At 35.7% G+C, this 16,876-nt stretch overlaps 1 protein-coding gene across 1 annotated transcript in view; it reads left to right on the top strand.

Annotated features, from left to right (window-relative positions):
* parp4 (poly (ADP-ribose) polymerase family, member 4) overlaps positions 1-16,876 on the top strand; it is a 160,141-nt gene that overhangs the window by 115,094 nt on the left and 28,171 nt on the right. The window contains exons 31-37 of the mRNA XM_051926163.1: positions 792-842; positions 5,750-5,782; positions 7,258-7,293; positions 10,374-10,424; positions 15,095-15,127; positions 15,553-15,600; positions 16,602-16,637. Coding sequence (XP_051782123.1) covers positions 792-842; positions 5,750-5,782; positions 7,258-7,293; positions 10,374-10,424; positions 15,095-15,127; positions 15,553-15,600; positions 16,602-16,637 — 288 coding nt within the window. The remainder of the gene's footprint in view (positions 1-791; positions 843-5,749; positions 5,783-7,257; positions 7,294-10,373; positions 10,425-15,094; positions 15,128-15,552; positions 15,601-16,601; positions 16,638-16,876) is intronic.

Here is a 16,876-nt window from a genome sequence, read left to right as displayed (position 1 = left end):
AACATAATCAAGTAACAGGCTAAGGTTTGTTTGTACAGCAAGCGTAATAGGACAGGTAATAAAAGTTGATTACCACAAGTGAAAAGATATAATAACTAAACTAATAAATCAGCAGTACTACTTTTAGTGGTTCTTTTCAGTGAAAAATGCTATTGTTGCACAGGAATTGACACTACAAATACTACACTTCTTTATCCATACTTGAGACATTTGCTAAAGTGGTTTACATTCATGTTTCATTTTGCATCTTGTTTGCCTATGTTTGGTATAACAAAGACTTTTTTTGTTTTGTTGTGGTTTCTAATGAAAGCTTTCTGTTTTAAGTGAATACAATGTACCTGTATCAACAGCAAGATTGCATTTAGTCTAGATATCAATTGTAAATATGCAGCTGAAAGGTATGGTTCATAAGGTTTCATTTATTGTGTTATTTCCTGCTGCTTAGGATGTTAAGCTGGTGTTTAGAATTGAACAGAAATGTTACAAATTTTTATTGTCGATAAATATATAAAATTTATACGATATACAATGAGGAAAAAGAGGCAATAGAACATAAGAAAATCTTCTTAATTGTACACCTGTGAATTGGCGTCTTCAGTACTTTACTGTAGTATTGATCTCTATCAAAAGAAGGTGAGTCATTAGAAATGCAAGGGGAGCCAATAGAAGATGGTGGGCAGCTCCATTAGTACACTGATGTGGAAACTAAATGGAAAATAAGCAGTGAAATATAAACTTTAACTCTGGTACTACATTGCTTTATTTTAAATATCAACATATATTTTTTTTAGGATGACGATGACGATGACATGGGATTCGGCTTTTTTGATGGTCCTGGCTCGGTAAATAAATAATTTATTTTGCTTTACTGTAATTCAAAAAAAATCTGACCAGCCCTTTTTGTGCAGGTACAGTCGTTCATATAAAGCAAAGATTTTACTTATAGTGTAAGCCCAAAACACTGTACAAAAACCTCAGATACAGTCTAGTTAAACTAAATGATATGCAATGAAAAACACATCATAATATCAAAACACAATGCAATAAAGCATCTCCATCAATACTACCAAGTTCCATGGACAGTCTACAGGATAGAAAAGTCACCCAGGCAATGAACCCAATATACAATAATCTGTGGAGCTTTATAGGTGAGACATATGACTGTGTGCCAGCCTGCAGCCACCTGCAGTTGATCTTGAGTGGCATCCATCCATCCATTTTCCTAATCCGCTTATCCTGAGCAGGACCATGGGAAAGCTGTAGCCATTCCAGCAAGCATGAAGTGCAAGACAGGAGCAATCCTTGGACAGGGTCCATTGCAGAGTGAACACACACAGACAACCACACACATGGTCCAATTTAGCAATGGTAGTTCCCACAACCTACATGTCTTATACTATTGGGGTAAAAGGAGTACCCAGAAGAAACCGATGCAGTCATGGAGGAAAACTCCACACAGGAGCACCCTGGATGCAAATCTTAGTCTCCTTGTCATGAGGCAGCAGAGTTACCAGTGCGACACTATACCATCCCATATAATATACAATTATGTGTCATTTTGTTAAATACAAATTAGTTCCTTAAAGCTTCAAAATTTGTAGTCTCATAATTCAAAGTTCCTTGCTTCACATGTTCGCTCACACCAGTTACAATGTGGACACACTGTAATGCAGGCAAACAGTGGGAATTAAAACAGAACACAATGAAAGTCTAACAATTCGTCTATAGCTTAAGGTTCAAGTTTGAACCCATTGTAAGTTTTCTTTTGACCCTCAAGGTATCTCCTAAAAATGACACATTGTCAATATTTCATGCTATGAATATAAGCAATTTTTTTGTTTATAATACTCTAGGAGTCAATAATTGTGATCTATCTTTCTTACTATTTGCTGATATACCTCATAATTTCAGGAAACAGAGTGTGTTAGACCCACTGGAACACTGGAAACTGCCTTAAAGAAAACTGGTAACAAACACTATTTTAGAAAAGAAGGTGAAAGGAAGGATTTTGTGTTTTCCTTGCAAAGACAATGAGCCATGTTTCTAAGAGTACAACATCTGAAGGCACAGATGTGAAAAGCTAAAGAAGTGGTTTCAAATCATCTTATTTAAAAACTAAGCCACAAAAACAACAAAGTAAAGGGCTCCACAACACAGATTTTTTAATCTCACTCTTGCCCTTTTTCTTTTCATCCTGCCTGTGGACACAACCAGTTTCAGTCCCTCCCATGATCATGGCCACAAAACATAGTCAGATGTTGCAAGCCCCTCAGGACTCCCACTGGAATGTACGTCTCTAACTACTAACCAACTGCTTCCTAAATTGAATAAAATCTTTGCCAAGACTATGTGCTTGAACATCCAGACAAACAAAATTCCGAAATTTTCAATTATCTGACTTTTTTTAGGTTAGTTTTCACTTCTGAGTTTGGTGTGAATTTCAGATTATTTTGTCTCTAGACAACAGAGTAGGCTGAGTGACATCTCAAACCACCAGTCACTGTCCTATGGTTATTCTATGCTTCAGCATTTCGAAATATATTAAAGCAAGCAGAAATCTTCTGGATCCATCCCAGCCCTGCCCCAGGAACTCGTGCACATGTGTACCAGGAAAGGCAACATATTGTAGGATACGCCCTGTTATTAGAGGAAGAGACTGTGTGACAAACTTCTGCATGGCTCAGCCTCTCTAGATTGAGGTCTTCTTCTATGCCGCTTTAAGCTTCCATGAAGCTGAACTTCAAGCTAAATGTGTTAATTCATTAGCTTCACTTTTATTATTAGTTATTTTATTATAATAGTTTAATGCAAACTTTAGATTTAAGTTGTAAAATGACCGTTTCTATCCTCTTAAATACAACAGCTTACAAAGTATCTTTCAGCTGCCTATTTTATTTCAGCTGTCTGTTTATTTCATTAAAACTTCCATATTGGGTTTTTGTGGACGTTTTCACACACCTCACATGTCCAATAACCATCTTCATTGACCTTACAAGTTCTGACCTGGAATTACCTTTTACACTTAAACGGCGTGTGCAAAGAAATTTTCCAATAAACCTTTACACTGTGCCACACACTTTATTGTTTGCTTTCTATTTGCATCATCTACACCTTCACACTATTCTATATCTCATTCATACATCACGCTCTTTCTCATTCCCAACACCAGGGGTTGGCGAGCGAAGCCCCCTAGTATGAACTAATAGACTTCCTTACACAATGAACTTGGCATGAAGTACACAAAATGTATATCATAAGATCAGAAGCTTCTCTGCAGTATCATAGAACGAGAGTTGGCAAAACAGTTACTCAGAATGTATGATATAGTTCCAGGGATGCATTTTATTTGCATGGGTAGTAATTCAACCAGTGATTATAGAATCATTCCTTATGAGCACCTCATGTTAAGGATTAACAATATACTTAGTAAAATGTTTCTGATTACAAAATTCTTATTCTGGGTATAATTTGTGACCTGGCTGTTGAAGGTCTAATTTTTTTACTTATTTAAAACCCATGTCAAATTATGTTGGTTTTGCCTGCTCCATGACTACAGTGGGGTCTGGTGAGGTTGAAACAAGAAGGTTAAAAGATTAGATAATTTAGATAATTTTGTTGTTTTTTATAATGGATATCATGCTTAGTTCAAATAAGTTTTTTTCACCAATGGTAAAGTAACTAAATAAGCTCTCTGGACAAAATCATATCCAAAATGTATACCCCCCCAGTGATACTGAAGAACAGCTGCAGTTCTGTTTGGCATGGATGCCACCAGTTTGCAGATGTAGGAAATATCAAGTTTCATCCTCTCTTCCAGCACCAAATCTTGCAGTTCATTCAGATTGGTTGGATGACTCCCCCAGCTTTTCACTCATTACTCCAAATAGTCACACATATTTTCAATGAGATTTAAATCTGGGAATTTTGCAGGCCAGTCGAGATGCAAGCATAGTTTTAGATTGTTGTTCATGCCAGTTGTTGTCCTGGAAGACTGGAGTAGCCATTCTGTATTAACTCTGGAGATGAAGCACAAAAGGTAACACATGGTTGTCCAGAAGCCCAATGTATCCCTTCTTGTTCAAGTGTGAGGTCACCTCAAACAAAGGACCAATTTCCTTGAAACCTGAGACATCCAAGGATAATCAGAGAGCCACCTCCTGCTTGAGGAGAACCTTGCACAAAGTCTTTATGGAAGGTTTCATGCGGTTTATGATGTACCCGTTGCCTCACATCATTCAAATACAACCAGAAGCATGACTTATGATTTATCAGACCAGATAACATGTTCCCATTTATCAATAGTCAATTTTTTGTGGCTCCGTGCCCACTGTAACCAAGAAGCTTTGTGATTACTTTCTAGCAAGGGCTACTTTTGCAGTGCTCTGCTCCTAATATCTATGGCATGCAGTTCCCTTCTGAGTGTTCATTTGGAAATTGATTGTTGTGGGTCTGCATTGACTGCCTGCAGCAATTCTTGTCTGGTGTCAAAGTGATTTGCTGTCACAATGCGTCATTCGTGTCCAAGGTCCCTATCTGTATGCACCATCTTTTGACCATAATTCTAGTAATGATTAGCAGTTTAATGCGATATACACCACTGCCGGAAGACCCGTTGAACAGTAAGCTTTGAGACATCTAAAAAGTCAGCTACTCCCTGTATACTATGCCCTTTGCCATAGTCAAAAACAACAACTTCTTTTAGCCTATCATTCACATCTGTTGTGTGACCCATTTTTCACCGAGAACCAAACACTTGTATCACACCACTACTCCTTGTCACTCTGTCAACCCTGTAGCATACGACACAGCTATTTCTTGGAGGGTATTTATACTGAGATGCACTAAATTGGTGTCTGAAGTGTGCATCGCCTCTTGTAACTGTAACTAATTGTTAATTTTAACTCATAAAGTAGTCTGTAATATTAGTAACAGAATTTTTATTTTGACCATTGTGAGCATTCCTAACCACGGAATCAAAATTATAAGAGAATAATGGAACATATTATTAGAGGTAATAGGAGAAGATGTGTGCAGTTTTCCTCTCACATTTTATGTAGTAATTTATGATGATCTTGATGGAGCACAGATAAGTAAATGTTTTAATATTTGATAACCTGAATGAGTCACTAAAAAAGGTGAAGTTAAACAAAATGTTTCATTTTTTTCTATCATATCATGTTTGAACATGAAGTCAAGAATTCATTTTTTCATTGGAGTTAATTTGTTTATTTTTGATTTGGGCTGCACTTCTTTTAGAAGAAGAGGCAAATGGATTAATAATTTTTCTTAAAAGGGTTTACTTGTAGGGAAACAAAATATAGAACAATGCTGTTTGTTAACTTATGGCTATCATAACAGGAGCCCAGGTAAGCACATAATTAATATTTGCTAATCAGAAGTATGTTTCAGTTTGTCTTATATCAAAATATGTGGGCACATGAAGTTAAGAATTCATTTTTTCATTAGAAAAATTGATTTATTTTTTATTTGGTGTGGATCTCTTTTGGAAGCAATACATTTAGAGGTATGCATAGTGATCATTTTGCTTATAAAGGTTTACATAGAGAGAAAAAATATAAATTAGAACAATGTCTATTTTAATAATAAAAATTACACAAAATGACATCATATTTCTAATAAACTCACCACTGAACACAAGTAGACAATTAGAAGAATTGGTTCAAAAAAGCAAACGGTGTACTAGGTCACAGTGTAATCAATGGTGTATTTTGTTTATTTTTTTATTTAGGATCGAACTCTTTTGGAAGAAGTAAATGTAAAAGTAGGCATATGCTTAATTTTGTTTACAAAGACTTACTTAGGGAGAGAAAAAATATAAAGTAGGAAAAGGTCTATTTTGATACACTGTGATGATCCTCATGGCACACAGGTAAGCACATATGAAGTCAAGAATTTACTTTTTTATTAGTATAATTTTTTGTTTTATTTTATTACATGTGGATTCCTTTTGAAAACAGTAAATTTAGAAGTATTTGTACTGATAATTTTGCTTACAAAGGTTTGCATAGGGAGAGAAAAAATATAAACTTTAACAATGTCTATTTTGATAATAAAAATAAAAACGTATTTCTAATTAACTCACCGCTGACTATAAGCAGACAATCAGGTCAGAGAATTGTTTACAAAACAGTTGTGAAACTGCATTTATGAATTTCTCTATTTCCAACCTGCTATATTCTAACACAGGATCACGGGGGTCTGCTGGAACCAATCCGAGCCAGCATAAGGTGCAGGGTAGGAACAAACCCCAGGCAGGGCGCCAGGCCACTGCAGGGCTCTTTGAGTTTCTACTTTCTTGGAATTCCATAAGTTGTTCTATTAGAGATGCCCCTGTGGGTTAACATTAATAAATTGTGCAGGCTATAGCATGAAGGAAAGACTGAAGTGCATTCAGAAAGTGTTGTCTTGAGGAGAACTAATAGTCTCCCTCACACACTTCATTTAAAACTGTCCCTCAAAGCTGAATCATTCCACACTACATTTTACAGAGACAGATTAATCCTGCAATCACAGCATTAAAAATGCATTGCACATACAGTATGCAGTTAGTGAATACTTTATGAGGTATCTTAGGATCACCCTTTGTCTCTAGACCAACTCTGAATTCTTTAAAGCATAGATACAACAAGGTGCTGGAAGTGTTTCTTGAGAGTGTTGGACAATGCTACTTTGATAACTCACATAGTTCCTGCCAGGGATGGACGAAGGGTCACAAACTGGTCCTTGACATTTGTCCAGACTGGCTCACCACAATTAGCTGGGCACTAACCATTCTTGCACCCAAAGCGCCTGTACACATAATATTTCCTACTGATGCATAGATGCCTAATTTACTGGAGTATTAACGTCTGATCTAAGCTTCACTATCCTTAACTTCAAAGTGTCAGGATTATTGAAGGGAAGTTGACAGAAACTGTAGGCAAATATTGTCTTTGTGTCAGGTCCATTATATGTGCATTTAGGTACAATTGTTACTTTACACTAAAGAGTTACATACACATTATATTTCCTGCCACTATTCTGAGAAAATATTTTTTATTTCAATCATGCCAAATTTACCTTTAAAAGACTAGTAAGTTATCATTATTCTTTAATGATTTAGTGAAATGTTTTATTTCTAATAGATAATGATCTAGTTTATTTTGCACTGCATTTCAGTTACTCTTGTAACAAGATATTTTTCTCAGTTTATAGTTGTGATAATGTGTAACTAACTAATGTTGTCTTTTTATTTAGCTTTCCAGAAGTGAATCTGCTGAATATTGTGAAATGGTAAACAAATTAATTGTTTGGTTTTTAAAAGCAAGAGGTAGAAGTAGCAATTTTGAACATTTTCTTTATCCGTATACTTAATTTGATTAAGTGTGTTTGTAAATTTTATATTATTTTTGTTTATATGCAGTTACTATACATTATATATGTAAGTGCCATTGATGATTGGAAGGCAAGTGTCTATCGCAAGGGAGGTCAAATTTCTCACAGATTCCCACTTTATAGATACTTTACACTTAAAGAGTGTCATAAGTGCAAAGAGAAAATATTAAAAAAAGAGTAAAATATTTTTATGAATAGAATATGTTTAAGATTATCTTAGCATTATGGTTTCTACCTATTTTTTTCAAGTCATTAAATAGGATTACTTTACTTCTAATGCATTTGCTTGGGGATAAATATAAACACAACTGTATAAACAAACAATTTTTGACAGCTAACTTAGAAAGAAAATCAACCATTAATTAGAAATGTAAAGGCAAATATGAAATATTTAGTATTTTACAAGGAACTGGACACCATTAACCAAATAAAGGACATTGATTAATAAAGTTAGCAAGTCTAAAATACTAAAATCTTGGTCTGCTCCATTCAATATACATTTACACATATACAACTGGAAATGTAGAAACCCTGTGGAAATTGCCAAGTTCAAGGTTTAAAAGGTAAAACTGTGATGCATCTTAGCACATATGACAAACAAAATGGTAAATACTCTTTATATCTAAAAATCCAAATCTAAATACAGGAAAATGAAAATAACTGTTAAATAATAACTGAACAAATATCTTTAGTTACGCTGTATTACATTATTTACATCCTGTCTAAAAGTCCATGCACAGAAATAATTCAGCTGATCAGGATGATGCTAAAGGTTGCTAATGAAAAATGTTTATAGAAGATGCACTGTGGACTTTAAGACATGTTTAAAGATTCTGGTTCAGAAGATGCTGGAAGGCAAAAAATGTAGCCTCACGCAGTGCAGATATGTCAGATATTAATTTGTAAATATCAATATGCGGTACAGATCGTAATCAAAACAAAAATGTTGGAGATGGCAGTGTTCCTCAGAGATGAAATTGTTAACCAGGAAGATGACCGAAACAGGATCCTCAGAAACCTGTAAATTAAAAATAAATAAACATGTATATTCTCTTTATTGTACTGAGCCCAGGTCATGGAGGTGTCTGCCCATTCTTGGTGCACATCATTTGATGCTAGTTTACATAGCTCTAATTATGCAACATTACACACGAAGTGCATACTTCTCTGCTGTCTCCTTGATTATGTTGACTTTAGTGTGTTTATGCTCCCCATCTGATGTAACCTGCCATTATTCCACATATCCAGTCCCACCCTCCGGAAATGACCCCTCTATCTGCTGCAGCCAGGTGTTACGTGGGCATCCCCTTGGCCTGGTCCAGCCACTCGGGTCCTCAACAATGAGGATCCTGCGAGCCGCATCACCTTCTGGGAATCGCGCCACATGGCCATAGTGCCGTAACTGATGCTCCCTCACAATGCAGGTAATGTGCCCCATCCGGGACTCCATGAGCAACCACTCATTCAACACAACCATATAGCAAGACAGATATAGCTGCATTCAGTGTTTTAATTGCTCCTTATTAGCAATAAGATGTAAAAGACAAAGCAGCCAGCAGTTCTCCAGTTAGCTTTTTTCCAATTACATCTGTGTGTGTTCATCATGCACGGTTTGATTTAATAAAACACTTAATAGAAAAATGTGACAGACTGAAAATGATCTGTTTTAGGCTTCAAATCATTTGGATGATATCCTTGGAAAGGAAAAAAATCTACGATATAAAAGCCTTACATTGCACAGACTAACAAGCCATAAAATTAAATAAGGTCTGAGATTGGCAATGATTGGTTTCTAATTAAGCAATTGGGTTGGAATGAAAACCTGTAGCCACTGCGGCTCACCAGGACCGACATTGCCTACCCCTGTTTTACATCTTATTGCTAATAAGGAGCAATTAAAACACTGAATGCAGCAGTTTAAGATTGAAATAAGCAATTAAGGTTGGAGAACCTTAACAAGCGAGACCACTAAAATGAAGCATTAAAATGTCACTTAAGCAATATGTGCTTCATCAGCAATAATTGAGTTCTCGTTAAGGAACTGGGTTGGAACAAAAACCTGCACATACTGTGGCACTCCAGGACCGACGTTGCCTACCCCTGGCCTATAGCATGTAGCAGTACATTTACATTTGCATTTATTTGCTTGGCAGACACTTTTATCCAAAGCAACTTACAAAAGAGGTAAACATAATCAAGTAACAGGCTAAGGTTTGTTTGTACAGCAAGCGTAATAGGACAGGTAATAAAAGTTGATTACCACAAATGAAAAGATGTAATAACTAAACTAATAAATCAGCAGTACTACTTTTAGTGGTTCTTTTCAGTGAAAAATGCTATTGTAGCACAGGAATTGATACTACAAATACTACACTTCTTTATCCATACTTGAGACATTTGCTAAAGTGGTTTACATTCATGTTTCATTTTGCATCTTGTTTGCCTATGTTTGGTATAACAAAGACTTTTTTTGTTTTGTTGTGGTTTCTAATGAAAGCTTTCTGTTTTGAGTGAATACAATGTACCTGTATCAACAGCAAGATTGCATTTAGTCTAGATATCAATTGTAAATATGCAGCTGAAAGGTATGGTTCATAAGGTTTCATTTATTGTGTTATTTCCTGCTGCTTAGGATGTTAAGCTGGTGTTTAGAATTGAACAGAAATGTTACAAATTTTTATTGTCGATAAATATATAAAATTTATACGATATACAATGAGGAAAAAGAGGCAATAGAACATAAGAAAATCTTCTTAATTGTACACCTGTGAATTGACTTCTTCAGTACTTTACTGTAGTATTGATCTCTATCAAAAGAAGGTGAGTCATTAGAAATGCAAGGGGAGCCAATAGAAGATGGTGGGCAGTTCCATTAGTACACTGATGTGGAAACTAAATGGAAGATAAGCAGTGAAATATAAACTTTAACTCTGGTACTTCATTGCTTTATTTTAAATATCAACATATATTTTTTTTAGGATGACGATGACGATGACATGGGATTCGGCTTTTTTGATGGTCCTGGCTCGGTAAATAAATTATTTATTTTGCTTTACTGTAATTCAAAAAAAATCTGACCAGCCCTTTTTGTGCAGGTACAGTCATTCATATAAAGCAAAGATTTTACTTATAGTGTAAGCCCAAAACACTGTACAAAAACCTCAGATACAGTCTAGTTAAACTAAATGATATGCAATGAAAAACACATCATAATATCAAAACACAATGCAATAAAGCATCTCCATCAATACTACCAAGTTCCATGGACAGTCTACAGGATAGAAAAGTCACCCAGGCAATGAACCCAATATACAATAATCTGTGGAGCTTTATAGGTGAGACATATGACTGTGTGCCAGCCTGCAGCCACCTGCAGTTGATCTTGAGTGGCATCCATCCATCCATTTTCCTAATCCGCTTATCCTGAGCAGGACCATGGGAAAGCTGTAGCCATTCCAGCAAGCATGAAGTGCAAGACAGGAGCAATCCTTGGACAGGGTGCCAGTCCATTGCAGAGTGAACACACACAGACAACCACACACATGGTCCAATTTAGCAATGGTAGTTCCCACAACCTACATGTCTTATACTATTGGGGTAAAAGGAGTACCCAGAAGAAACCGATGCAGTCATGGAGGAAAACTCCACACAGGAGCACCCTGGATGCAAATCTTAGTCTCCTTGTCATGAGGCAGCAGAGTTACCAGTGCGACACTATACCATCCCATATAATATACAATTATGTGTCATTTTGTTAAATACAAATTAGTTCCTTAAAGCTTCAAAATTTGTAGTCTCATAATTCAAAGTTCCTTGCTTCACATGTTCGCTCACACCAGTTACAATGTGGACACACTGTAATGCAGGCAAACAGTGGGAATTAAAACAGAACACAATGAAAGTCTAACAATTCGTCTATAGCTTAAGGTTCAAGTTTGAACCCATTGTAAGTTTTCTTTTGACCCTCAAGGTATCTCCTAAAAATGACACATTGTCAATATTTCATGCTATGAATATAAGCAATTTTTTTGTTTATAATACTCTAGGAGTCAATAATTGTGATCTATCTTTCTTACTATTTGCTGATATACCTCATAATTTCAGGAAACAGAGTGTGTTAGACCCACTGGAACACTGGAAACTGCCTTAAAGAAAACTGGTAACAAACACTATTTTAGAAAAGAAGGTGAAAGGAAGGATTTTGTGTGTTCCTTGCAAAGACAATGAGCCATGTTTCTAAGAGTACAACATCTGAAGGCACAGATGTGAAAAGCTAAAGAAGTGGTTTCAAATCATCTTATTTAAAAACTAAGCCACAAAAACAACAAAGTAAAGGGCTCCACAACACAGATTTTTTAATCTCACTCTTGCCCTTTTTCTTTTCATCCTGCCTGTGGACACAACCAGTTTCAGTCCCTCCCATGATCATGGCCACAAAACATAGTCAGATGTTGCAAGCCCCTCAGGACTCCCACTGGAATGTACGTCTCTAACTACTAACCAACTGCTTCCTAAATTGAATAAAATCTTTGCCAAGACTATGTGCTTGAACATCCAGACAAACAAAATTCCGAAATTTTCAATTATCTGACTTTTTTTAGGTTAGTTTTCACTTCTGAGTTTGGTGTGAATTTCAGATTATTTTGTCTCTAGACAACAGAGTAGGCTGAGTGACATCTCAAACCACCAGTCACTGTCCTATGGTTATTCTATGCTTCAGCATTTCGAAATATATTAAAGCAAGCAGAAATCTTCTGGATCCACCCCAGCCCTGCCCCAGGAACTCGTGCACATGTGTACCAGGAAAGGCAACATATTGTAGGATACGCCCTGTTATTAGAGGAAGAGACTGTGTGACAAACTTCTGCATGGCTCAGCCTCTCTAGATTGAGGTCTTCTTCTATGCCGCTTTAAGCTTCCATGAAGCTGAACTTCAAGCTAAATGTGTTAATTCATTAGCTTCACTTTTATTATTAGTTATTTTATTATAATAGTTTAATGCAAACTTTAGATTTAAGTTGTAAAATGACCGTTTCTATCCTCTTAAATACAACAGCTTACAAAGTATCTTTCAGCTGCCTATTTTATTTCAGCTGTCTGTTTATTTCATTAAAACTTCCATATTGGGTTTTTGTGGACGTTTTCACACACCTCACATGTCCAATAACCATCTTCATTGACCTTACAAGTTCTGACCTGGAATTACCTTTTACACTTAAACGGCGTGTGCAAAGAAATTTTCCAATAAACCTTTACACTGTGCCACACACTTTATTGTTTGCTTTCTATTTGCATCATCTACACCTTCACACTATTCTATATCTCATTCATACATCACGCTCTTTCTCATTCCCAACACCAGGGGTTGGCGAGCGAAGCCCCCTAGTATGAACTAATAGACTTCCTTACACAATGAACTTGGCATGAAGTACACAAAATGTATATCATAAGATCAGAAGCTTCTCTGCAGTATCATAGAACGAGAGTTGGCAAAACAGTTACTCAGAATGTATGATATAGTTCCAGGGATGCATTTTATTTGCATGGGTAATAATTCAACCAGTGATTATAGAATCATTCCTTATGAGCACCTCATGTTAAGGATTAACAATATACTTAGTAAAATGTTTCTGATTACAAAATTCTTATTCTGGGTATAATTTGTGACCTGGCTGTTGAAGGTCTAATTTTTTTACTTATTTAAAACCCATGTCAAATTATGTTGGTTTTGCCTGCTCCATGACTACAGTGGGGTCTGGTGAGGTTGAAACAAGAAGGTTAAAAGATTAGATAATTCAGATAATTTTGTTGTTTTTTATAATGGATATCATGCTTAGTCACACATATTTTCAATGAGATTTAAATCTGGGAATTTTGCAGGCCAGTCGAGATGCAAGCATAGTTTTAGATTGTTGTTCATGCCAGTTGTTGTCCTGGAAGACTGGAGTAGCCATTCTGTATTAACTCTGGAGATGAAGCACAAAAGGTAACACATGGTTGTCCAGAAGCCCAATGTATCCCTTCTTGTTCAAGTGTGAGGTCACCTCAAACAAAGGACCAATTTCCTTGAAACCTGAGACATCCAAGGATAATCAGAGAGCCACCTCCTGCTTGAGGAGAACCTTGCACAAAGTCTTTATGGAAGGTTTCATGCGGTTTATGATGTACCCGTTGCCTCACATCATTCAAATACAACCAGAAGCATGACTTATGATTTATCAGACCAGATAACATGTTCCCATTTATCAATAGTCAATTTTTTGTGGCTCCGTGCCCACTGTAACCAAGAAGCTTTGTGATTACTTTCTAGCAAGGGCTACTTTTGCAGTGCTCTGCTCCTAATATCTATGGCATGCAGTTCCCTTCTGAGTGTTCATTTGGAAATTGATTGTTGTGGGTCTGCATTGACTGCCTGCAGCAATTCTTGTCTGGTGTCAAAGTGATTTGCTGTCACAATGCGTCATTCGTGTCCAAGGTCCCTATCTGTATGCACCATCTTTTGACCATAATTCTAGTAATGATTAGCAGTTTAATGCGATATACACCACTGCCGGAAGACCCGTTGAACAGTAAGCTTTGAGACATCTAAAAAGTCAGCTACTCCCTGTATACTATGCCCTTTGCCATAGTCAAAAACAACAACTTCTTTTAGCCTATCATTCACATCTGTTGTGTGACCCATTTTTCACCGAGAACCAAACACTTGTATCACACCACTACTCCTTGTCACTCTGTCAACCCTGTAGCATACGACACAGCTATTTCTTGGAGGGTATTTATACTGAGATGCACTAAATTGGTGTCTGAAGTGTGCATCGCCTCTTGTAACTGTAACTAATTTTTTATTTTAACTCATAAAGTAGTCTGTAATATTAGTAACAGAATTTTTATTTTGACCATTGTGAGCATTCCTAACCACGGAACCAAAATTATAAGAGAATAATGGAACATATTATTAGAGGTAATAGGAGAAGATGTGTGCAGTTTTCCTCTCACATTTTATGTAGTAATTTATGATGATCTTGATGGAGCACAGATAAGTAAATGTTTTAATATTTGATAACCTGAATGAGTCACTAAAAAAGGTGAAGTTAAACAAAATGTTTCATTTTTTTCTATCATATCATGTTTGAACATGAAGTCAAGAATTCATTTTTTCATTGGAGTTAATTTGTTTATTTTTGATTTGGGCTGCACTTCTTTTAGAAGAAGAGGCAAATGGATTAATAATTTTTCTTAAAAGGGTTTACTTGTAGGGAAACAAAATATAGAACAATGCTGTTTGTTAACTTATGGCTATCATAACAGGAGCCCAGGTAAGCACATAATTAATATTTGCTAATCAGAAGTATGTTTCAGTTTGTCTTATATCAAAATATGTGGGCACATGAAGTTAAGAATTCATTTTTTCATTAGAAAAATTGATTTATTTTTTATTTGGTGTGGATCTCTTTTGGAAGCAATACATTTAGAGGTATGCATAGTGATCATTTTGCTTATAAAGGTTTACATAGAGAGAAAAAATATAAATTAGAACAATGTCTATTTTAATAATAAAAATTACACAAAATGACATCATATTTCTAATAAACTCACCACTGAACACAAGTAGACAATTAGAAGAATTGGTTCAAAAAAGCAAACGGTGTACTAGGTCACAGTGTAATCAATGGTGTATTTTGTTTATTTTTTTATTTAGGATCGAACTCTTTTGGAAGAAGTAAATGTAAAGGTAGGCATATGCTTAATTTTGTTTACAAAGATTTACTTAGGGAGAGAAAAAATATAAAGTAGGAAAAGGTCTATTTTGATACACTGTGATGATCCTCATGGCACACAGGTAAGCACATATGAAGTCAAGAATTTACTTTTTTATTAGTATAATTTTTTGTTTTATTTTATTACATGTGGATTCCTTTTGAAAACAGTAAATTTAGAAGTATTTGTACTGATAATTTTGCTTACAAAGGTTTGCATAGGGAGAGAAAAAATATAAACTTTAACAATGTCTATTTTGATAATAAAAATAAAAACGTATTTCTAATTAACTCACCGCTGACTATAAGCAGACAATCAGGTCAGAGAATTGTTTACAAAACAGTTGTGAAACTGCATTTATGAATTTCTCTATTTCCAACCTGCTATATTCTAACACAGGATCACGGGGGTCTGCTGGAACCAATCCAAGCCAGCGTAAGGCGCAAGGTAGGAACAAACCCCAGGCAGGGCGCCAGGCCACTGCAGGGCTCTTTGAGTTTCTACTTTCTTGGAATTCCATAAGTTGTTCTGTTAGAGATGCCCCTGTGGGTTAACATTAATAAATTGTGCAGGCTATAGCATGAAGGAAAGACTGAAGTGCATTCAGAAAGTGTTGTCTTGAGGAGCACTAATAGTCTCCCTCACACACTTCATTTAAAACTGTCCCTCAAAGCTGAATCATTCCACACTACATTTTACAGAGACAGATTAATCCTGCAATCACAGCATTAAAAATGCATTGCACATACAGTATGCAGTTAGTGAATACTTTATGAGGTATCTTAGGATCACCCTTTGTCTCTAGACCAACTCTGAATTCTTTAAAGCATAGATACAACAAGGTGCTGGAAGTGTTTCTTGAGAATGTTGGACAATGCTACTTTGATAACTCACATAGTTCCTGCCAGGGATGGACGGGGGTCACAAAGTGGTCCTTGACATTTGTCCAGACTGGCTCACCACAATTAGCTAGGCACTAACCATTCTTGCACCCAAAGCGCCTGTACACATAATATTTCCTACTGATGCATAGATGCCTAATTTACTGGAGTATTAACGTCTGATCTAAGCTTCACTATCCTTAACTTCAAAGTGTCAGGATTATTGAAGGGAAGTTGACAGAAACTGTAGGCAAATATTGTCTTTGTGTCAGGTCCATTATATGTGCATTTAGGTACAATTGTTACTTTACACTAAAGAGTTACATACACATTATATTTCCTGCCACTATTCTGAGAAGATATTTTTTATTTCAATTATGCCAAATTTACCTTTAAAAGACTAGTAAGTTACCATTATTCTTTAATGATTTAGTGAAATGTTTTATTTCTAATAGATAATGATCTAGTTTATTTTGCACTGCATTTCAGTTACTCTTGTAACAAGATATTTTTCTCAGTTTATAGTTGTGATAATGTGTAACTAACTAATGTTGTCTTTTTATTTAGCTTTCCAGAAGTGAATCTGCTGAATATTGTGAAATGGTAAACAAATTAATTGTTTGGTTTTTAAAAGCAAGAGGTAGAAGTAGCAATTTTGAACATTTTCTTTATCCGTATACTTAATTTGATTAAGTGTGTTTGTAAATTTTATATTATTTTTGTTTATATGCAGTTACTATACATTATATATGTAAGTGCCATTGATGATTGGAAGGCAAGTGTCTATCGCAAGGGAGGTCAAATTTCTCACAGATTCCCACTTTATAGATACTTTACACTTA

Source organism: Erpetoichthys calabaricus, chromosome 4 (genome assembly GCF_900747795.2).
Source record: "Erpetoichthys calabaricus chromosome 4, fErpCal1.3, whole genome shotgun sequence".
Classification (NCBI taxonomy): Eukaryota; Metazoa; Chordata; class Cladistia; order Polypteriformes; family Polypteridae; genus Erpetoichthys; species Erpetoichthys calabaricus.
Note: the sequence above shows the minus strand (reverse complement) of the source record. Positions and strands in the feature narration are given on the sequence as shown.